Source organism: Sphaeramia orbicularis, chromosome 7 (genome assembly GCF_902148855.1).
Source record: "Sphaeramia orbicularis chromosome 7, fSphaOr1.1, whole genome shotgun sequence".
Lineage (NCBI taxonomy): Eukaryota > Metazoa > Chordata > Actinopteri > Kurtiformes > Apogonidae > Sphaeramia > Sphaeramia orbicularis.
The window spans coordinates 36239737-36259058 of NC_043963.1; the positions used below are offsets into that span (position 1 = coordinate 36239737).

General features: G+C 41.6%; 1 protein-coding gene across 11 annotated transcripts in view; it reads right to left on the reverse strand.

Annotated features, from left to right (window-relative positions):
- Positions 1-10583: 10583 nt before the first annotated feature.
- Positions 10584-19322, reverse strand: part of huwe1 (HECT, UBA and WWE domain containing E3 ubiquitin protein ligase 1) — a 38961-nt gene continuing 30222 nt past the window's right edge. For 10 of the 11 annotated variants that reach the window (XM_030139701.1, XM_030139711.1, XM_030139705.1 and 7 more), the window contains 17 exons: positions 18026-18740; positions 17824-17915; positions 17386-17542; positions 17160-17292; positions 16742-16944; positions 16417-16649; positions 15570-15672; positions 15130-15279; positions 14774-15019; positions 14570-14687; positions 14303-14443; positions 13926-14213; positions 13624-13729; positions 13247-13364; positions 12606-12787; positions 11561-11751; positions 10584-11462 (listed from right to left, as the gene is read on the reverse strand). In XM_030139701.1, coding sequence (XP_029995561.1) covers positions 11360-11462; positions 11561-11751; positions 12606-12787; positions 13247-13364; positions 13624-13729; positions 13926-14213; positions 14303-14443; positions 14570-14687; positions 14774-15019; positions 15130-15279; positions 15570-15672; positions 16417-16649; positions 16742-16944; positions 17160-17292; positions 17386-17542; positions 17824-17915; positions 18026-18740 — 3279 coding nt within the window. In that variant the 3' untranslated portion in view covers positions 10584-11359. The remainder of the gene's footprint in view (positions 11463-11560; positions 11752-12605; positions 12788-13246; positions 13365-13623; positions 13730-13925; positions 14214-14302; positions 14444-14569; positions 14688-14773; positions 15020-15129; positions 15280-15569; positions 15673-16416; positions 16650-16741; positions 16945-17159; positions 17293-17385; positions 17543-17823; positions 17916-18025; positions 18741-19322) is intronic. The other variant, XM_030139710.1, reaches the window with a different exon arrangement.

Genomic DNA, 19322 nt, shown 5'->3' on the forward strand with positions numbered 1-19322 from the left:
GTTTCATTAAAGCAGTGTTAAAGTCCTGAATTGTACTAACACATTAGGAATGGCTAAATGAGCTAATTAGCAGATTAGCTACCTGTCCATGTAAATGCAATGCAAACTAATGCTAACATCGGCTACCGAAGTTACACCGGTTATTGAAAATACCGGTACACTGCATGACAAAATTCTCTGATGGTCTGTTAATGTTATTATTTAACACAACAGCAGAGCTAACAGTAAGGAAGAAAATACATTCTATTCAATAAGCAAGAGCTAACATCTTACTCGACAGCCGAGCAAACGTTAGTAAATGCTATTAGCATAGCACTCACCTGTCAATCAAAGCGGTCGCTCCCTTAATTACAATTAACTTCGGCTTCAGATAATATAAACCAGTTACATTTATATTAAACATATAATTGAACTGTTGTCATGAAGGAGGAAATGAACCACAAATACCAAAACCATTTTTTTTATACTAGGCTAGACATGTAACATGTTAATTTTAGCTGGAAACTTGTCATTTTAACATCTGGGTGTAAGGGGGTTGACCTTTTCCTGGAGGCTGCCCCCTGTGGATATTCATGTCACTGCAGATTTTGACACCTCTCCATTGGCTGCAGTTGCCATACCTGGAAGTCTCTTTAGCTCTATGGCTAAATGCATTATTTAAAAACTGCTTGGTTATCTGGAAAATGTACAGGGTGGGGAAGCAAAATGTACAATATTTTGAGGCAGGGATTGAAAGACAGTGTATGACCAATTAGTTTATTGAAAGTCATGAGAATTTATTTGCCACAAGAAAATGTACATAATAGAAAATGTTTTTATTCTATGTGTCCTCCTTCTTTCTCAATAACTGCCTTCACACGCTTCCTGAAACTTGCGCAAGTGTTCCTCAAATATTCAGGTGACAACTTCTCCCATTCTTCTTCAATAGTATCTTCCAGACTTTCTCGTAATAGTTTTGCTCATAGTCATTCTCTTCTTTCCATTATAAACAGTCTTTATGGACACTCCAACTATTTTTGAAATCTCCTTTGGTGTGACGAGTGCATTCAGCAAATCACACACTCTTTGACGTTTGCTTTCCTGATTACTCATATGGGCAAAAGTTTCTGAAAAGGTATGGATAATAGTGTTAGGTATGATTATGACATCAATATATGTTTGGTTTCAAAACAATTGACGTAGTGCCTGCTGAGAAAAAACAACTAAATGTTCATTGTAAATTTTGCTTCCCCACCCTGTACATGTCACAAAGCTGAAGACAGGTCTTTTCTTTTTGAGCTGATGAAAAGATGGTGCAACAAACTTAATGATCTCATAAAACACTGATGAAGATCAAACCACAAAGTAGTATAGTAATAAAAGTAACTAGAATGAGCTCTACCGTAAACATCTACAATAGTAAAAATGCGGCATATAGCCTACATCAGTGCAGCTGTAAAATTAATTACAAACCATTATAGATAATAGTAAAACACTGACCACAACATTTTACTGCTACTACTACTAAAAAATAACGTACATATATTTAGTTAAGTCCTGTTTTGAATGCAGAACTTCTAGTGGTAGTGGAGTATTTTCACAGTGTGGTACCAGTACTTTTACTTCAGTAAAGTATATGAATACTCTTCTAGTCTTCAGTACTCAAAGGTATCTTACAAAATGATTTCTTGATGTATTTCACACCTATAGTTTGTTTCCCTCAACACTGAATGAATTGGCTCCTCATCGTGATGCATCTTCAGAAACAGAGCCAAAGATAGAACAAAAGTGAGAAGGGGAGAGTCTGAGGCAGATTTAACAATGCTCTGTTCCTATAGAGTCTTTCCACTGACTACACAGTTCCCACGTTGCTGATGTGGTTGGTGTTTGCACATCCATTGATCTGCTTAAAGTCATTAGGTGGTCAGAAGGTCATCCAGCCATCTCTGACCCAGCGTTAATCACTCACTAATTGAAGGGAAATGACTCTGATTTAGTTTCCTGCCGTGCTTATATTGGGCCCGGCAGGCTAGATATGACCAGTACTTCACTCACCAGAACACATCTCATTAAACATGCAAACTGTATGTAAAAAACTTATAAGTGGCATGGTGCGCCACAGGTTAGAGCACCATCAGAGACAAAGACACAGGTTATCGTTGTCAACAGAGTCATAATGAGGGCAGACAGTCCAAGCGGAAATAGCAATTTGCAGCTTATGTATAATCAAATTTCCCTCAGCGATATTCAAACCAAGCTTTTGCATAAGATTTGTTCCTGCACAAACACACTGCCATATTGTTAAAACAAAAGAATGAATGTGATGACAATGACCTTACAGGCTTTTGTTTCAAAAGCACCAAAAATAGCAGGACCCTTTATTGTTTCAGTAAACTGCGTAGAAATAAAATCATCTCCTGATTATTATTATTATGATTATTATGATTATTATTATTATTATTTTAATTACAGAGTATTATGGACACTATTAAAATGTCATCAAAACTAAATGAGCCTTGTCTTGTAATGTGGATATTTCCACCCTGTGTTTTCAGATAAATAAGCTGCTTATTTCCCTCCTGGAATATGAGCTCACTCTTAATGGCTGAACAGTATTAATTTTTCTAAATGATAACCCTCAGAACATGATCTGTTATATGGCAGGGCAGGAAATCATGCCGTGGCTTCCCTTCTCTAAAATGCCACAAGGTACCTACTGCCGTGCCACTGAGGGGAGGTGAGGGAGAAACTGAGGGGAGGAGGAAATATACAGTGAGTACAGATACTTGGAAGCTCAGAGGTAATAAAGACTTTGACCTTTACAGTAGACAGTGTGTCACTTCTGGTTTGACTCAGGACTCTGCAGTCACAGCTCTCATGTCTGTGACCAAAGGCCGGTTTATGTGTACCCACCTGAGCCCGAGTTTTTCCCAGTACACTCTCCATTTTCCCCAAAGGACAAAGCAAATATTTGAGCAATAACAGGAAGCCAAAAATGTCATATTGCTTCTCTGTGGAGCGTTCAGTCATTTCTGCTGCTCTCCTTCCCTCCCTGGTCCTTGTCCTCACAGGCAGAGCAGAGATAGCAGCTTAATCAGGAGGTGATGACAAACCTGACAGATTCACAACAGATTCGCAACAGCACATAACACCCTCCTAAACCCGTCACACTGCTGTCAAAACTGAGGGCTGCTCCTGTCCACCTTGATATGTCAAATTGCTAACATTTCATTCCCTAAATTTTCAGTATAATGTTGAACCGTGGTGCAGAAAGTATTTAGATAGTGTAGAAAATACAACATAAAAACATTTACAAGTTTCATTACATATGAAAAAAATCTGCATTCGAAACTTTACTTCAAATCAAGCATTTAAATATAATTTAAGTACCAAAAGTAAAATAACAGAATCCTTTCATCCATCCATCTTCTTCCACTCTATCTAGGTCTGGGTTGCAGGGGCATCATCTTGAGTAGAGAAGCCCGGCCTGGACCTCCCTCTCCCCAGCCATGTTCTCTAGCTCCTCCAAGGTGTTCCCAGGCTAGCCGAGAGATATAATCCCTCCAGCATGCCCTGGGTCTGTCCCGGAGTCTCCTCCCAGTTGGACATGTCCCGAACACCTCACCAGGGAGGCGTCCAGGAGGCATCCCGACCAGATGCCTGAACCACCTCAGCTAGCTTCTCTCAATGTGGAGAAGCAGAGGCTCTACTCTGAGCCTCTATAGCGACAGGAGATGGCTGAACTCCTCACCTTATTTGCAAGGGAGAACACAGCCATCCTGCAGGGAAAACACATTCGTACCACTTGAGCTTGTCTTTTTGGTCACTACCCACACCTCATGACCATAGGTGAAAGTAGTAGCATAGATCAACCAGAAAATTGAGAGTTTTGCCTTTTGGCTCAGCTCTTTCTTTACCACAACAGACCACCTGTCAATTTCAGGTTCCATCCTTCCCTCACTCATGAACAAGACCCTGGGATACTTAAACTCCTCCACTTGGGGCAACGACTCTTCTCCAACCTGGAGAGAGCACTCCATCCTTTTCCTACTGAGGACCATGGCCTCAGACTTGGAGGTGCTGTTCTTTATCTGGGCTACTTCACACTTGACAGCTGGAAGGCAAGCTGGAGATGACAGCCTGATGAAGCCAACTAGACCACATCATCTGCAAAAAGCAGAGATGCAATCCTGAGGCCCCAAAACAGACCCCCTCCCTCCCTGGCTGTGCCTAGAAATTCTGTCAATAAAGATTATGAACAGAATTGGTGACAAACTGTAGCCCTGGTGGAGACCAACTCATACTGAGAACGAATCTGATTTAATACCAGCAATGTGGACCAAGCTCTGGCTCCCGTCATACAAGGACCTAATGGTCCATAGCAGTGGGCCATCGACCTCATACTCCTGCAGCACCCCCCACAGGATTCCCTAAGGGACATGATTGCCTTCTCCAAATCCATAAAACAGATATGAAGTGGATGGGCAAACTCCCATGAACCCTCTAGGAGTGTGTAGAGGGTAAAGAGCTGGTCCAATGTTCCACAACTGAGGCGACAACCACATTATTCCTTCTGAATCTGGGGTTCGACTATCAGTCGGAATCTCCTCTCCAGTACCCTGGCATAGGCCTTTCCAGGGAGGCTGAGGCGTGTGATCCCCCTATAGTTGGAACATACCTTCCGGTCCCCCCATCCCAGTCTGCCAATCCAGTGGTACTATCCCTATCCTCCACGTCATGCTGAAGAGGCACGTAAGCCAAGACAGCCCCACAACAACCAGAGCTTTAAGGAACTTGGGACAGATTTCATCTACTCCAGGGGCTTGGTCACCAAGGAGTTGTCCAACTACCTTGAAGATCTCAGCCTGGGTGATGGGGGACCCACCCCTGAGTCCCAGGGCTCTGCTTCCACCACAGAAGGCAGAGGGTTTAGGAGATCCTAAAAGTAGTCCTTCCACCATCTGATGGTATCCCAAGTTGAGGTCAGCAGAAGTCCCTGCCATCAGATCCACCTCACTCCCAGATGGTGATCAGTTTACAGCTCTGCACCTCTCTTCACCCAAATGTCCAAGACATACAGCCGCAAGTCTGAAGAAACAACTACAAAACTGATCATTGACCTATAACCTCATGTGTCCTGGTGCCATATGCACTTATGAACACCCTCATGTTTGGACAAGGTGTTCATTTTGGACAAGCTGTCCATAACAAACACTGCTCAGGTTCAAATCAGCCAGTCCGGTCCTCCCAATCGCATCTCTCCAAATCTCACTGTCCTTGCCCACATGAGTATTGAAGTCCCCCAGTAGAACAATGGAGTCCCCACATGGAGCACCTTCCAGTACACCACCAAGAGACTCCGAGATGGCCAGAGACTCTGAACTGTTGTTCGGTGCACAGGCACAAACAACAGTCAAAGCCTGTTTCCTAGCTCAAAGGTGCAGGGAAGCAACCCTCTTGTTTGCTGGGGTAAAGTCCAACATACAGGCGCTGAGCCAGGGGGTACAACTAACCCCACATCTGCTCTATGCCTCTCACCCTGGGCAATTCCAGAACTGAAAAGAGTCCAACCCCCTTGAGGAGATTGGCTCCAGAGCCAAACTATGTGTAACGGTGAGCCTGACTATATCTAACCAGTATCTCAGTCTCCTGCACCAACTCAGGCTCCTTCCCCACAAGAGAGGTAACATTCCTCGTCCTGGTAACCAGTTTAGGCAGCCGAGGATCAGATTGCCAGGGCCTCCATATCCAGTCATGCCCTGTTATGATCATCTGAGTAGGCTCTAGTTATCACATACATGTATAGTGTCAAGATTTAGAGCCACAATAAGTTTGACCTTCAAAGGTCAAGGTCACAGTAGAGGATCTTCTAAAAATTACTATCTCAAGATTTTATACACAGGTTTATTTCTAATTTTAACAGAGATGCCTTTTGACCGTTGTGAAATAACATTTTTGGCTAATTTTCTGAGGACATTTTTGTGGGTAATTTAACAGCCTTAGTGCAAGTACTAGTTTTAATTAATTTCTGAATTTCTGTGTAGACTGTTATATATGCTGCCTGGCCAACTATAGATGGAAATAAAAAACACTGGTCAGGTGACAGTGCAATACTGTGTGGCATAAATGATGCCATGGCACATGTGTCCCGTAATAAAGGGAAAAGTACTCCCACAAAATATTTTAATAATAAATATCTTTATTAATTATAACAATAAGGATTAATTAATATATACCTTCACTAGGGAGGTTATGTGATCAGTCTTCATGAAATTTGGTTGAAGTGGGCATGGACCACAGACAGAGCAAAACTGATAAAAATGGAAACTGGAGCTTTTTGCTTCCTAGGGGACACCAGGTGAAGAACTAAGAATGAATATTGTTAAATAAATAAAACAAAAATATAAATAACTAAATTATTAAACAAACTGGCACAACTGACAAAAGGTCCTGTTTTTTTTTTTTTGTTTTTTTTTTTTTATTACCATGGGAACAGTCAGTTAAACTAACCAGGAACACAAACAGGTGGGTCAATAAAATTGTGGAACCAGAAGAACAATGGTGGACTACACGCTTCTATAGCAGGACTAAAATCTGACATATAGTGGAGTATTAGTATGAAGAACATGGAAATATTTCAAATACTCAGTACCTCAGTCGTACTTAAATACAGTACCTGAGTAAAAGTACTTAGTTGTTACATTCCCCTACAGCAGAGAATGTAAAAAATTGTAGTATGACTAATGTTTCTGAGGTTGTATTTAGAACATTTATTGTGAACAAGCCATTGTCAATTAAGAGAAGGAAACAATGACAATGTGTTAACTCACATGCTGTAAATAGCAACACTGCTAACTGCTCACTGTTGCAAATGAATTCACTGTGTACCAATTATAAATATTCATCACCTTTTCTCCCTCTGGTATTTTGGAGAATCAAGAAACTTCCACAACAGAGGATCTGGGTGACGCATTCTGTACAGCACGGGTGACACTGTCATCAATTTTCTTTTATATAAATATCTCTCTAGCTAATTAGAAACATTAAACCAATTACTCTAATGAACTGATGTTGTCCCTTTGCCCATTGGGCTCTACACTAAAGAAGCCTTTTATCATTTCATTCTGTTGTGGCTGTAATATTGTGATTTATTCCAGAGACACCGAAGACAGCAGCAGTAAAATGTATTAGGCTGAGAGCTCTTTGGCTCACGCACAAAACAGTCATTATTAATGAACTCCATCGGCCTTCATTTCCTCCTCAGCTTCACTGTTGCTAATAGAGAGCGATTGCCATTGTTGCTGAATTTTGTTTGCTACCAGCAAGTTTTTTAATGTAGTTCATAGAGTGATTTTTTCCTACTTTTTCATCAATTCTCTGGTCATTTATTTTGTCATATCAGAGTATGAAAAAAACTTGAGTCTGAAAAAAAATCTGATTTGGTTTTCTCCTTCTGAATGCGTCAGCAGCTCCAAACAGAAATAATTTTAGTTTACAACAGTCAAACTGTTTCTTGGATAATGAAACAGAAAACATCTGAGTGACTTTGCTGGAGACCAAATGCACTGAGATGAAAAATGTGTGATAGGGAACACCCTGTTCTAGTCTAATTAGCCCCACCCAGTGGAAGAGCATCACAATGTCTCATTTAACAGCATCATTAATTCCATTTCTAAGCAGGTACAAGACAAAATATTCTGCATAAGTTGACATTGGAATTTCAGCTTCAGTGAGAACAGAAATTATGCGGAAATGTATGGTGTATGGTGATGTTTGGACAAACAACTTCCTGCATAGATTATATTTCTTCTGTATTTGCAAATCTGTCTCCATCCAGCAACAGATGCTTTCAGAAGATGCAAATCAAGTGTGGCTAATGGAAAATTGCATGTGTTTCATACATGAAAGGGGGATGAGGGCCCCAAAACCAGGCTGTCCAATGTACTGTAAACCTCAGCTTAGCGTGGGGTCTGAAAACCCTGCATGACAGCACTGTAATTTCATTTATCACGCCTCAGCACACACCAAATCAGACATGGACGCTCCCTATTCTGCAACCGGTGTGTAGCATTTTGTGTAAGAGGAAGGGGGGTGGGGGTCAAACAGAAGCAGCAGTGAAACACTGGCAGTGGCAGTGGGGGATTCGATTTCCACTGTTGTAGCAAGTCCTCGAGTGGAACAAATTCAGCACGCAAGAGTAGGTAAAAGAAGATGGAAACACAGGGGAGAATTGAGAGGAAGAGAGGGGATGACAGGTGCAAACTGCAGACAAGCAAGGGCTTTAGACGATGAGCGAGGAGACAAATGGGGAAGAAGGAAACCCAGAGAGGCAGAACAAATAAAGGAAGTCTTTAACTGCAATGTGTGGCTGCAAGACCACAAAAAGTAATTAGCTTTAAATCCCAAGTCATGAAGATTTTCTGGATAAGAACAAGACTAATACAAGGTGTGGGTAGGTTTTTGTTGCAGTTGTCAGACAGCATTTGTATGTACTTGAATGGGATTCGAGGTTTTGTCTTTCATTCAATTTTCTATTCTACTGATGATTGACTTTTCTACCTGAAGACGTCCAGAGGTTCATTCAGATCACAAATGTTGCTGTCTTAGATGTAAACTTCAAATGTAAATACAGTTGTTCCCACATATTAACAGAAAATTAGTTATTTTATTAGGATTATAATACTACACATCCAAAACTAAACAAAAATATCTTTTTAGTTAAACCCTGTCAAGCTATCCCAGCACCTACAAGCTCTCCACAAACCTTAAAGAAAACTCTGAGGTTGTTTTTTTTTTTGTAACATTTCTCTTCTGTCAGTGTCTACATCTGACAGAATCCCTCACTCATCAGCCTTCGAGTAAGAATTTGTGAAGAAATGCAGAATTCTGGAAGGAAGTGAACGTCAGTCCTTGAAGTAGATGTGTTGGAAGCAGCCAAACGGACAAGCATTAAGGATCTTAACGACTTTGACGACAGCCATATTAAAATGGTAATGGCTGTTCAGAACATCTGTAAAACTGCAGGTACTGTTGGGCGTTAATAATGAAGGGCAACCAGATCTCAACCGTTGTGAAGCATCTGTCCGAACATTTTATTACCACATCCCTAATGTTGTGTAGGTCCACCTTTAGTTGTCTTAAACAGGTCTAACCCGAGGGATGGACTTCGTAAGACCTCTGAGGGCCTGTTGTGGTATCTGGCAGCAGATCCCTGAAGTCCTGTAGGTTGTAACACGGAACATCCACAGATTAGATGTTTGTTCAGCACATTTATCAGATGTTATTAGACTGAGATCCAGTTGTCCTTCCTCAGAACACTTTTCATAAGCATTAACCACTGGAGACCAAGAACACCCAGTTTGGAAATGACCTGACCATTCCAATGTGGCCCCTCTGATCATGCTGCTGCTGACAACAAATAAACAATGATTAAATTTTCTTTTGCCTAATACATCCCACCTTTTGTAACCAAATAATCCACATCACTATCACTTTGTGACGTTACAGCTGATCAATATATTTTTCTTATTTAACAGCAAACCCCAGCCCTCGTACAACAACAGATATTTTCAAATTCTTGCCTGGAAAATTGTAAAATAAATCTTTCGAGTATGATTTATGAGTTTTATCATGAAATAAAGCATAATCAGGTCCATGTGTGCATATGGGTCGATCAGATCTCTGCTGCGACACTAACAGGAGACACCAAGGAGACATATATTCCACAGAAACTTAACCCCCTTTGAATTGGGACAGAATTTATGAGGAAATGTATTGTGAAATCTTTTAGCTGGAAAAGGCACAGATTACATCCTCATTTCAATTGCAAATCCTTCCCCTCATATTGCGAAAGATGTTTACAGGAAATCTTTTAGTTGGGGGAAAAAAAAAAAAAAAATCTGGGGAGTATAATTTATGAGGCGTTTTATCCTGAGGCTTTAACCTAAAGCTTTATCACCAGGACCACATGAGTGTGATTTCATTCAGAACAGAATCACTGCTTTAAATGTTCAAGTGGGGAGCAACTTACATTTCCATTTGGGCCCAGTCTAAGATGAGAAAATACAAAAAAAAAAAAAAAAAAAAAAAACCTAACAAGGAGCGATTGCTGTGTCATCTTTTGTTCATCAGTGATTAAAATGTCTTCCAAGAAGGGACAACGTATTTACCCCTCATTATGTCAACAGGTCTAGAGTCACTTCAGATGGGAAGCTGGAGTGGGTCAGTGTCAGCAGCGCTACAAACAAACCCGTTAATCTCTTAACTGATCGTTTAAGCCAAAGGTTTCAGGCACTGCATAAGGAAAGTGCCGCAGGATGGTATTAGTCATCAGTCATTATACATAATACAACTGTACTTAAGTGATCTTATCATGAGGGTCAGTCTACAGCTCCCTGTTGGGATCAATGTGAATGTAAACAATGGGATCAATGTCAACAGAATCATTGGAAAAGGATTATTATGCTCAAAATCTAAGTACTGTATTCTACACGGTACAGTTTATGGTCCTTTGATTCTATATCCAGATAATTAACTTTAACCGACACGTTTGTTTAAAAAGGAGTTCACTGCAGATGATTAAAACATTGTTAAAAGAGACAATGGACGCAATTTTATGCATTTATTCATGTAGTTATTCCACTCTGATTCAAAGGCTCAAGGCTGGGTCAGCGATTTAATAGCCAAAAATACTCTAGAATTTATGGTTAATGTCTTTTATCTCCTTCAGATTTTCTCTTCATTTTTTGTACCATCCTTCCTTAAAAATGCCACAAAACTTTGAAAAGTGCATTTTTGTGAATATCTCCAAAACTTCTCAAGTTGTTCATATACCCCCCCACCCCCATAAAAATGTTCCCCATCATCAAGGCTTGTGAGGTCACAAATTAGCAACAAGAAACCACCAACATTTTTTCCCCAAAGGTTTTATAACCATCCTGTTCAAACAACATTCTTTTTCTTTTTACACAGCCAGAGAACAAAAAAGATTCAACATAATAAACTCCCAAACCTTTTGTACAGAGAAATCAAACTAAATGAAGAAAATGTCTCTTATATTAGTCCATGTTTTTAATCCTCTGAATCTGCAGTTGCATTTGCCATTAAACTGGGGAGGGAGACACATTTGTGTCAACATGAGGCTCTCTGTGTAATAGGTCATGTCAATCAGTCCAGTTCACTTGCTGGTTTTATCTGTTTTATAAGGAATAGAAACCAGTAAGTCTAGGCCATTCAACAAGTTATCCAGTAATGTGTATGAGAACATGTGAATGTGTGTGTATTAGTGTGCATGTGTGTTCAAATCTTATCTGTGTGAATGTATCAGGAGTAGGCAAACCTAAATCAAATGTCTGTGTGTGTTTGTGTTAAGAGTCTCAGTTTAAGCCAGTCCGAATCCCTCGGAGCATTCCTGAATGGCCAACAGCAGCATATGTCTCAGCTTCTCATAGCTCTCATAGGCCGGGAGGTCCAGCTGGTTAAAGCTATGAGCAAACAAAAACAGAATTTAAATCAACATTTATTCCACATTCATGTCTGCTGTGGTTATTTTTTAGGTTTTGAAATCATGCTACAGGTTTACCAGGTATGAGCAGACGGCAGGCGGTCAGTGGAGCGATCATCACGGTGGATCTGGAACTTCTGGATACCGTTCATGCCCTCCAGAGCAGCGAAACCCTGAAGGGGGACCTTAGACGTGCCAGTAACAAACTGCAGGAACTTGGCCCTGTCTGCCTGGTCAAAAGACCGCAAGGCCCTCCAGAACCACTGAATCTGAAGTGATAAGGTGGAGATTATTTAAAAAGAAAAAAAAAACTCCAAAACTGTTCAGTTTTACAATTAGTAAAGTCAGTGGAGCTTACCAATACCCCCACCCCACAGCACAACACTTTGCCCTCCTGCTCACTGATACCACTGCCTCCAGAGGGATTCATTTTGAATTTTAAATTAAAGATAATTTTAACTAGATTCAACTACATTACTGTCCTTTTTGGGTAGTTCAGTCAAACCAAGACAAACATTATTCTGCCCAAGTCTAAACTTTCAATTAGAACCTAATTTGTCGAATTGGGTGAATAGCCTTTGAGGAATTGGTTGGACAAACTTTCTAAGTTCCAATTTTCGGAAATTTGTAAAAAAAAAAAAAAAAATCTGAAAATGGAATTTCAGGCATTTAACGGTGCACTTCAAATTTCACACACAGTTTATGTACGACCAGGAAATGTGCAAAGAATCAGGTGAAGAATCTTGGAAAAACTTTACTTAACTTTAACAAGGCTGCTTCACTGGTGATTTCATGTCCACAGTCAGATTAAAAACTTTTTTTTTTTTCTCCATTTTTTAAATCAGGTGAAGAATCTTGGAAAAACTTTACTCAACTTTAACAAGGCTGCTTCACTGATGATATTATGTCCACAGTAAGATTAAAAAATTTTTTTTTTCTTTTCATTTTTTAAATTATGGGGATTTTTTTTTTTTTTTTTTATCTCAATCACTTTGTTAGTTCTAGTAGATCTATGTTAGCTCTATTAGACCTATGTAAAAGTATAACATGAATGTAAGATTAGAACCTTAAATTGTGTGAGTATCCTCGGTACAATGAGGGAAACACATTTCTTAATCCTTACCTGGATGGAGCTGGACTGGTATTTGTGGTATTCAGTGTTGGCCTTCAAGTCATCGATGTCAATAGTAGGAAGGCCAGAGATGAGCAGCTCCAGCTCCTGCTCAGTGAAGATGGAGATCAGCCTCTTAGGGATGATTTCATAGAATCCCTCAAGGAAGGCTGCCAGCTGCTTGCGGATTGCACCTAAAGAAAATTTTAAAAAGAACAGGCATTCATGCTTGCATATCATTCTGTGATTTACTTTCCTGGGTAACCAACACTTCTGTCAATTTGTCTGCAGCGTATTTAAAATAATCAGCAGAAAATCCTCATCTTTACTGAATAATGTACTTAGGTTGATGGCTGACTGTCATTAGCAGCATTCTCCAGCTGCCCTAGAGAAAATGTCTTTGGCTCTGGTGCATAGTTATCAGTTCCATATTTCATATGATGCCACCTAGTGTTTCCTCTGTGCACTGCATGATTAGAAACTTGTTTCACTCCAATAATTTGAGCATTTTAAATGCCATCTGTTGGTTTTGACAAAATAATTAAAACTCATTTGTATTCACTGGTTGTTTTAGTAACAGTACTGACTGTTATTATGGTGCTCCTGTTGATGAAAATAATCCTGAATTGAAACAAATCAAAACATAATCGCACCTGTCATCTTCATCTGGCAGACGAGGTGTACATATTCTTTTTTGTTTTCCTCCGTGACCAGGATATTGGCTCCATTTGGCTTGAGGTCTCTCACTTCACACACCCCAAACTCTTGGACCTACACATACAGCACAACAAGACATTTACCATCACTTGTCTCATGGTGAGGCAGATTAAGATCCACATTACCAAAGGCTATTTCAGAGCTTCTAGTCTCCAAATGACTATTTCAGCTCATATTCGATGAAGACATTAAACATGTGTGATTCAAGCCCTTTGGGTCCAATCCCAATTTTAGCAATTTATTAGAGGATGCAGCATGAAAATTCAATTTTCCACTTCAAACTAATTGGTGCGATTAGAGAACAGACACCAACCTCTGTGCTGAATGTCAGCTCATAGCCCAGTGTGGACACGTCATTCTCCAACAAGTACACCAAGCCCTGAAAGAATGGGTAGTCTTCACTCTCCATGTCTGTGTACCTGTAAACACAAATAGACAAAGACTGAGTACCACAGTGCACAAACTAAATAGGCAATGCTAATGCAGTGTTTAGTACTACCAACCAAACTAAAACTAAACCGAAGTCAAAAACCACACTGAAAGACCATACAAAAAACAACCTAATACAATTTCAAGACAATAAAACTGGTTTGTATCCACAGTTTGTTTCAATACCTGACACTCTTGCCCAGGATGTGCTTGTAGAAGCTGCGGGTGAAATAGCACTCCAATAACCGGTTATCATAGACTGCCTTGGCCACCACACGACCGACAAACTTGAAGTAGCTGAGGTGGTTGGGGTTGCAGTGGGATGAAGGGTTGATCGTATAGGTTACCCGGTCACCTGGTGAAGTGCGGAAAAGAGCGTACATGGGGTTGAACATCTCCCGGGAGATGATCATGTACCACTCCCTCAGCAGGCCACCAGCATCCTGGCCTTCCTCCCCTTCAAACACAATGTACCTGCAATGGAAAGGCAGCTTAGTGTAAGTAACTAATAGGTGCGATTTGAGGCAGACTGGAAGGAGGATTTAAGAGCAGCGGGGTCTCACAGTCTATTCTTCATGTCCTCTGGGCTCTTGCGATGCAACTCCCTGTAGGAGTCCTCAAACACATGGTCTCTCCTCACATGCACAGCCATGTCCTCCTTCCTTAAGCCCTCGTCTAGTCGCTCTAGCTCCTGCCGGAAGTACCTGCACAGATGGCCGACACATCAGAGTTTGAGTGGTGCAAAATGAGAGAAACAAACAAACAAACAAACAAACAAAAAAAACAATTAAAAAACAAAACAAAAAAAAAACAGTTGGAGTCTTCCTTACTTCCGCTTAACATCAAAGTCCAAGATGCGTATGTAGTCAACCAATACTGCAAAAGGCCCGTCAGCCAAATGAGTGGTGGACTGTCGCAGGATCTGGTTAAGCACTGTGCGGTGAGTTTCTAAAATGTAAGACAGTTGTTACTGCTACCTGTACTCCATGTGAAAACAAACCTTTATGTGCCATTCTTTAATTTTTCGAATATACCTGCAAAGCGGAGGAACTTCTGGGTGTCTGGAGGCAGGTTTGAAGAGATGTGCATGGAAGATGGTTCCCTGGAGAAGAATGGGTCTAAGGAAGAAGGTGTGGCAGGGGTAAGAGGTGCTGGGGACAGTGGTGGGGGTTCATCTTTGATGTGAGACAGTTGGCTCTCCCTAGTGTCCCTCACTGGAGGTTTGCTTTCTCGCTCCGTAGCATGGACAAGGAAGAAAGCTTCTACAGCAGGTTGGAGAACTGTTAAAAGTAATCAGAAGAAGAGAGGTCACAACTATGCACCAAAAGATATACAACACGAATCCCATATACCACAAATACATCCTTTACACAAGATAGTCTCAGCTTACCCAAGACTGCATGCTGGTCATGGGACTCCTCCAGTTCTTTCAGACACTCGCCAAGCATGTCCCACAGTTCATCCAATAGCAACTGCTCGCTGAGTAGAGGAAGGTCTGGGAGTCTTTCCTCACTCTCTGACTGACCATTTCCATCTTCATCTAAGAGGAAAATTTTAATGAACGGTTACACTATTGACTCTGCTTACTAGTAGATAATGTGCAGAACTATTGAAGGAATGTTGTTGAAAGACGTTATATCATTATTTTGATAGAATTACAAGTTCAACCTTTTTCATGATTTTCAACACCTTGCCTTACAACCTACACTGATCTAACAAATTAAATGGTCCATTTGAATCCTCTTTCAACCCTTAAAATTAGCACAAAAACATGTAGCGTAAACACACCAGTGACAGTTGTGGTGGTGAAGGGGTGCAGCTGAAACATACCCAGAGGTGCAGGGTCCTGCTCTAGAGGGGATGGCTGGTCCACGTCCATTGGGGAATCATCTCTCTGGGCTGCCTGGGCATCGGACATAGACTGCACCTCAGACTTCAAAATTTAAAACAGGAAGTAGTGAAAGGACAGAGAAAAGAGGAAGGTGGAAGAAATAATTAATAGAACTGCTTTTTATTTGGGCATAATCGTCATTGTTGAGACTGCCATGCATTTCAACATTCTTATTCCACTATGAGAATAGAGGAAACTAGGCTTGAGTAGGTGGGAGGCCAAAAGCATAAAGCCAAGTCAGCCAGCAAAACAAACATCAGATCAAACTGTTGGGAGCAGGCAGCACATTCACACTGCGACCATTTCAAAAGTAGAACATGTCAATGCAAAGACATTACTTTTAAATGTAGTGAATCACTGGCACATCTGTCTTTCTGAGAGCGCTGTCAATATTTATCATGGCAACAGTGAAGATGTCTATCTATAAAACACTTGATGTAGCAGTGTGTAATACAACTGCACACTGTATTATGCACAGCAATACCAATACAAAATTCATAAATACAGTTAACTGTGGGTATTTTTCAATACTTAGTAAGACAGATGTGCATTACTAAAAATGAACTAAAAATTTCCCAAATTGCACACAGCCTGGCAGAAGTCTACAGCCAGTTTTAAGCATTCAGCCAGATGACCAACAAAGTAATTTCCAAATAATTATACTGTGATGGTCATACTATGGACTTGATATTTGATTTTTTTTATTGCATTTTTTCAAAGCTCTCCTGTAAATGTATGCTGTGTGTAAGTAGGAGTATGCCTGCTGTCAGTGCGGCCCATGCTAACCGTGGCAGCGGCAGCTGTGCCAGCAGGGGGAGCAGCACCAGTGGGGGCATGGGGGGCCGCAACGGAGGATCCGGCAGCGACGGCCACGGCGGCAGAGGCGGTGGGGGGGGCTGCCTGTTGAAGCCGGCGTGCCCGCTGACCCTCTCTCACCATCTGGATGATGGCATCAGCTTCAGCCTCTAGCTGACGTACCGCAGCCTGGATGCTGCTGGCTGAACCCAGACTTGTAGAACCTTACCATTAACAGACAAAGAGCACATTTTTCTTAACTCCATGGATAAGAATGAAACCTTAGGCATACTGTGCACATATTAAGCCTTCTTACCTAATCGCCCTGTCTGTTTGGCTTTTTTGTTAGCACGCCGTGTGTCCTCACGAAGTTGGATAATAACCTGCAGCACTCTTAGGAAAAACTTCTGTGTTGATGTTTTTGAGGTTAGTGAGCTCATACAGGGAAGCTGTAGTTCGCGTCCTCCAAGTGTGCGCTTCTGGGCAGCCACAATTACCACGCTCTCTGACCCATCAAACCTGTCCCCAAAAAAACCCCAAATAAGTAGAGGCTTCACAGAAAATAACGGGGAAAAAATAAAACAAACTAAAAACCAACTAACATGCAAAGCCAGACATACTAACATTATGGCATCTTGCCTGGACAAACTAATCTGATCGTAAGATCTGGCCAAGTCTGCTGCAGTGTTCAATGTCAACTTCAACACGCAGCCACAGGGTTACTGATGACTAACCTGCTGGTCATTTTGCCCTTGAGTCGGGCTGAGATCGAGGAATCCTCAGGAGGGGCATCTGGGGAATGAGAATCAGCTTGTGCTCGTCTCTGCTGCTCCAAGTTGTACTCTCTAAGCTCGGCTAGTAACGTGCCTGGGATAGAGAAAATATTGTGACACGTCAGGGAAGGAAACTACTTACATTTGAACAAAATTATTCCTTTCTATGTAGGTTTGCAGCACTGACCGATCTGTTTACAAAGAGTGTATCCAAGGTGTCGAGCGCCACTGAGCAGCAGTCTAAGCACAGTGTCCCTAGTGCTACTGTCTCCTCTAGACAGCTGCAGCAAAATGTTTGCTGCATCCTCCAGACCCTCCTCTGAACATGAATGGGATGTTAACACCTGTGAGAAAGAAGAGCTGTTAGAAAAACATCTAAGGGATTGTAAATACAATTTGAAGCAATCAAGGATTTGTAGTAATGACAGCTGAAACAAAGTGCTCTCATTAACTGAAACCTGAGATAGACCATGTTCAGCATTTGCCTCAAATGATCTTCAATAGTTATAAGCAAACTAATATCTTGCAGTATGTTGCAGAAATCAACATTTCTGTGAAGAGGACTGAAATTTCCCATACGCAGAATGAAAGCTGAGTGTGAAATTTATCCTTTATCTCTGCATACCTCTACAGAGAGCTGAAGTTGTTTCTCTGTAAGTCCAGCAGAGGCCATCTTGTTGTCAATCTCTGTACTGCTCACCATACTCCGCTGTTTCCCTGTTTATTCAAAACAAACATTACACCTTTTCTACTGAAACTGTGGACACTTTATGTAGTATTAAATATTTCATGCCTTTTTGTTTGGAGGTGCAATAAGTGATTACTACCTGTGGAGGTGGTTCCAGTGGATGTGGGTATTGAGATTGTTGTGGAAGGTGTTAGGGAGGCCACCAAACCAGTCCCTGAGGATGTACCCTGGGCTGCAACTCCTGCAGTGGCCCCTGTCCCCACCACTGTGGCCTGCGTAGAGCCTGCTGATGCTGAGCTCTGTGTTGTGATTGGGGCTGTGGCACCTGAGCTAGTTGCTATGATGGGGTTGGCAGCCTGTGGGGTCGGGTGTCCAGCAGGCACCTCGGTGGCTTTATTGTCAGGTAGGGCTATGGATATGAGGGAAAGCAGCCGCAGCAGCTTTTCTGTAAGCAAAGAGCTCCGTCGGATTACAGGGTGGGACAGCATGTTCATCAGCTGGCCAAGAGGGGATGTCTCCAAGCTGAACTGAGCCCCCTCAGCCTCTGCACTGCCACCCAGAGGCACTGTCTTCATAGAGGCTTTGCCCTTACGGCTGACATTCATGTTGTCCAGCTTGACCAGCAGGTCCCAAAAATCGGTGGAGATTCCCAGTGACTGCGGAGTAACAGCAGAGGAGCCCAAAGAGTTTTGGGTGTTAGAGGCATTGGAGCTGACACTGGTCTGGGACTGCGATCCTGACCTGGAGCCCCCACCCCCTCCCCCAGAGGAGCTTGAACAAAGACGCGACTCTATGTCAGAGGAGGATGTTGACAGATCCTTACAGCGCTGCTGTGTGAAGTGGCTGGGGAACACCTGTAGGGACAGACAAGGAGGATCCAATTATATGGTCTAAATGGTAAAAGATCTAACATTTACAGCTCGGAAAGTAGAGATGTAACAAATTAGCATCAGCAATCTTCAAATCCATCCTTAAAAGGTTCTCTGTAAGATATGCACAGGCTCATGTCTTAGATTAAGTTTGTGTTGGGAGTCTGTGTTGTGCTTGGTGCTGGATATCTGTTGCCATTAGGTGAGTGCATTTCTAAGCTAGTATCTTGTGTTACATAATGTTGGAATGGTAGCGGAGTAGAGGACGGACACTAAGGAACTCAACAAGGAGCAACAGAATTTTTTACAGGAAATCACATGACCATAAACAGTTACGTGTCATAGGCACTTGGAAAAGGATTACAAGTGTAATTAATATTCACAAAATATACAGCTAGTCTTGCTAGAGTTGGACATAATGACAGCTTAACAGTGGTGGAATCTAGTTGAGGTTGACCGAACTGTGACCAAAGACCAAGTACATTTGTACGGCAGATTTAGTCCATCTCAGAACTATTATCACACCCAACTGAAAAGGAAAGGATGTAATGGATACTGATGTTACAT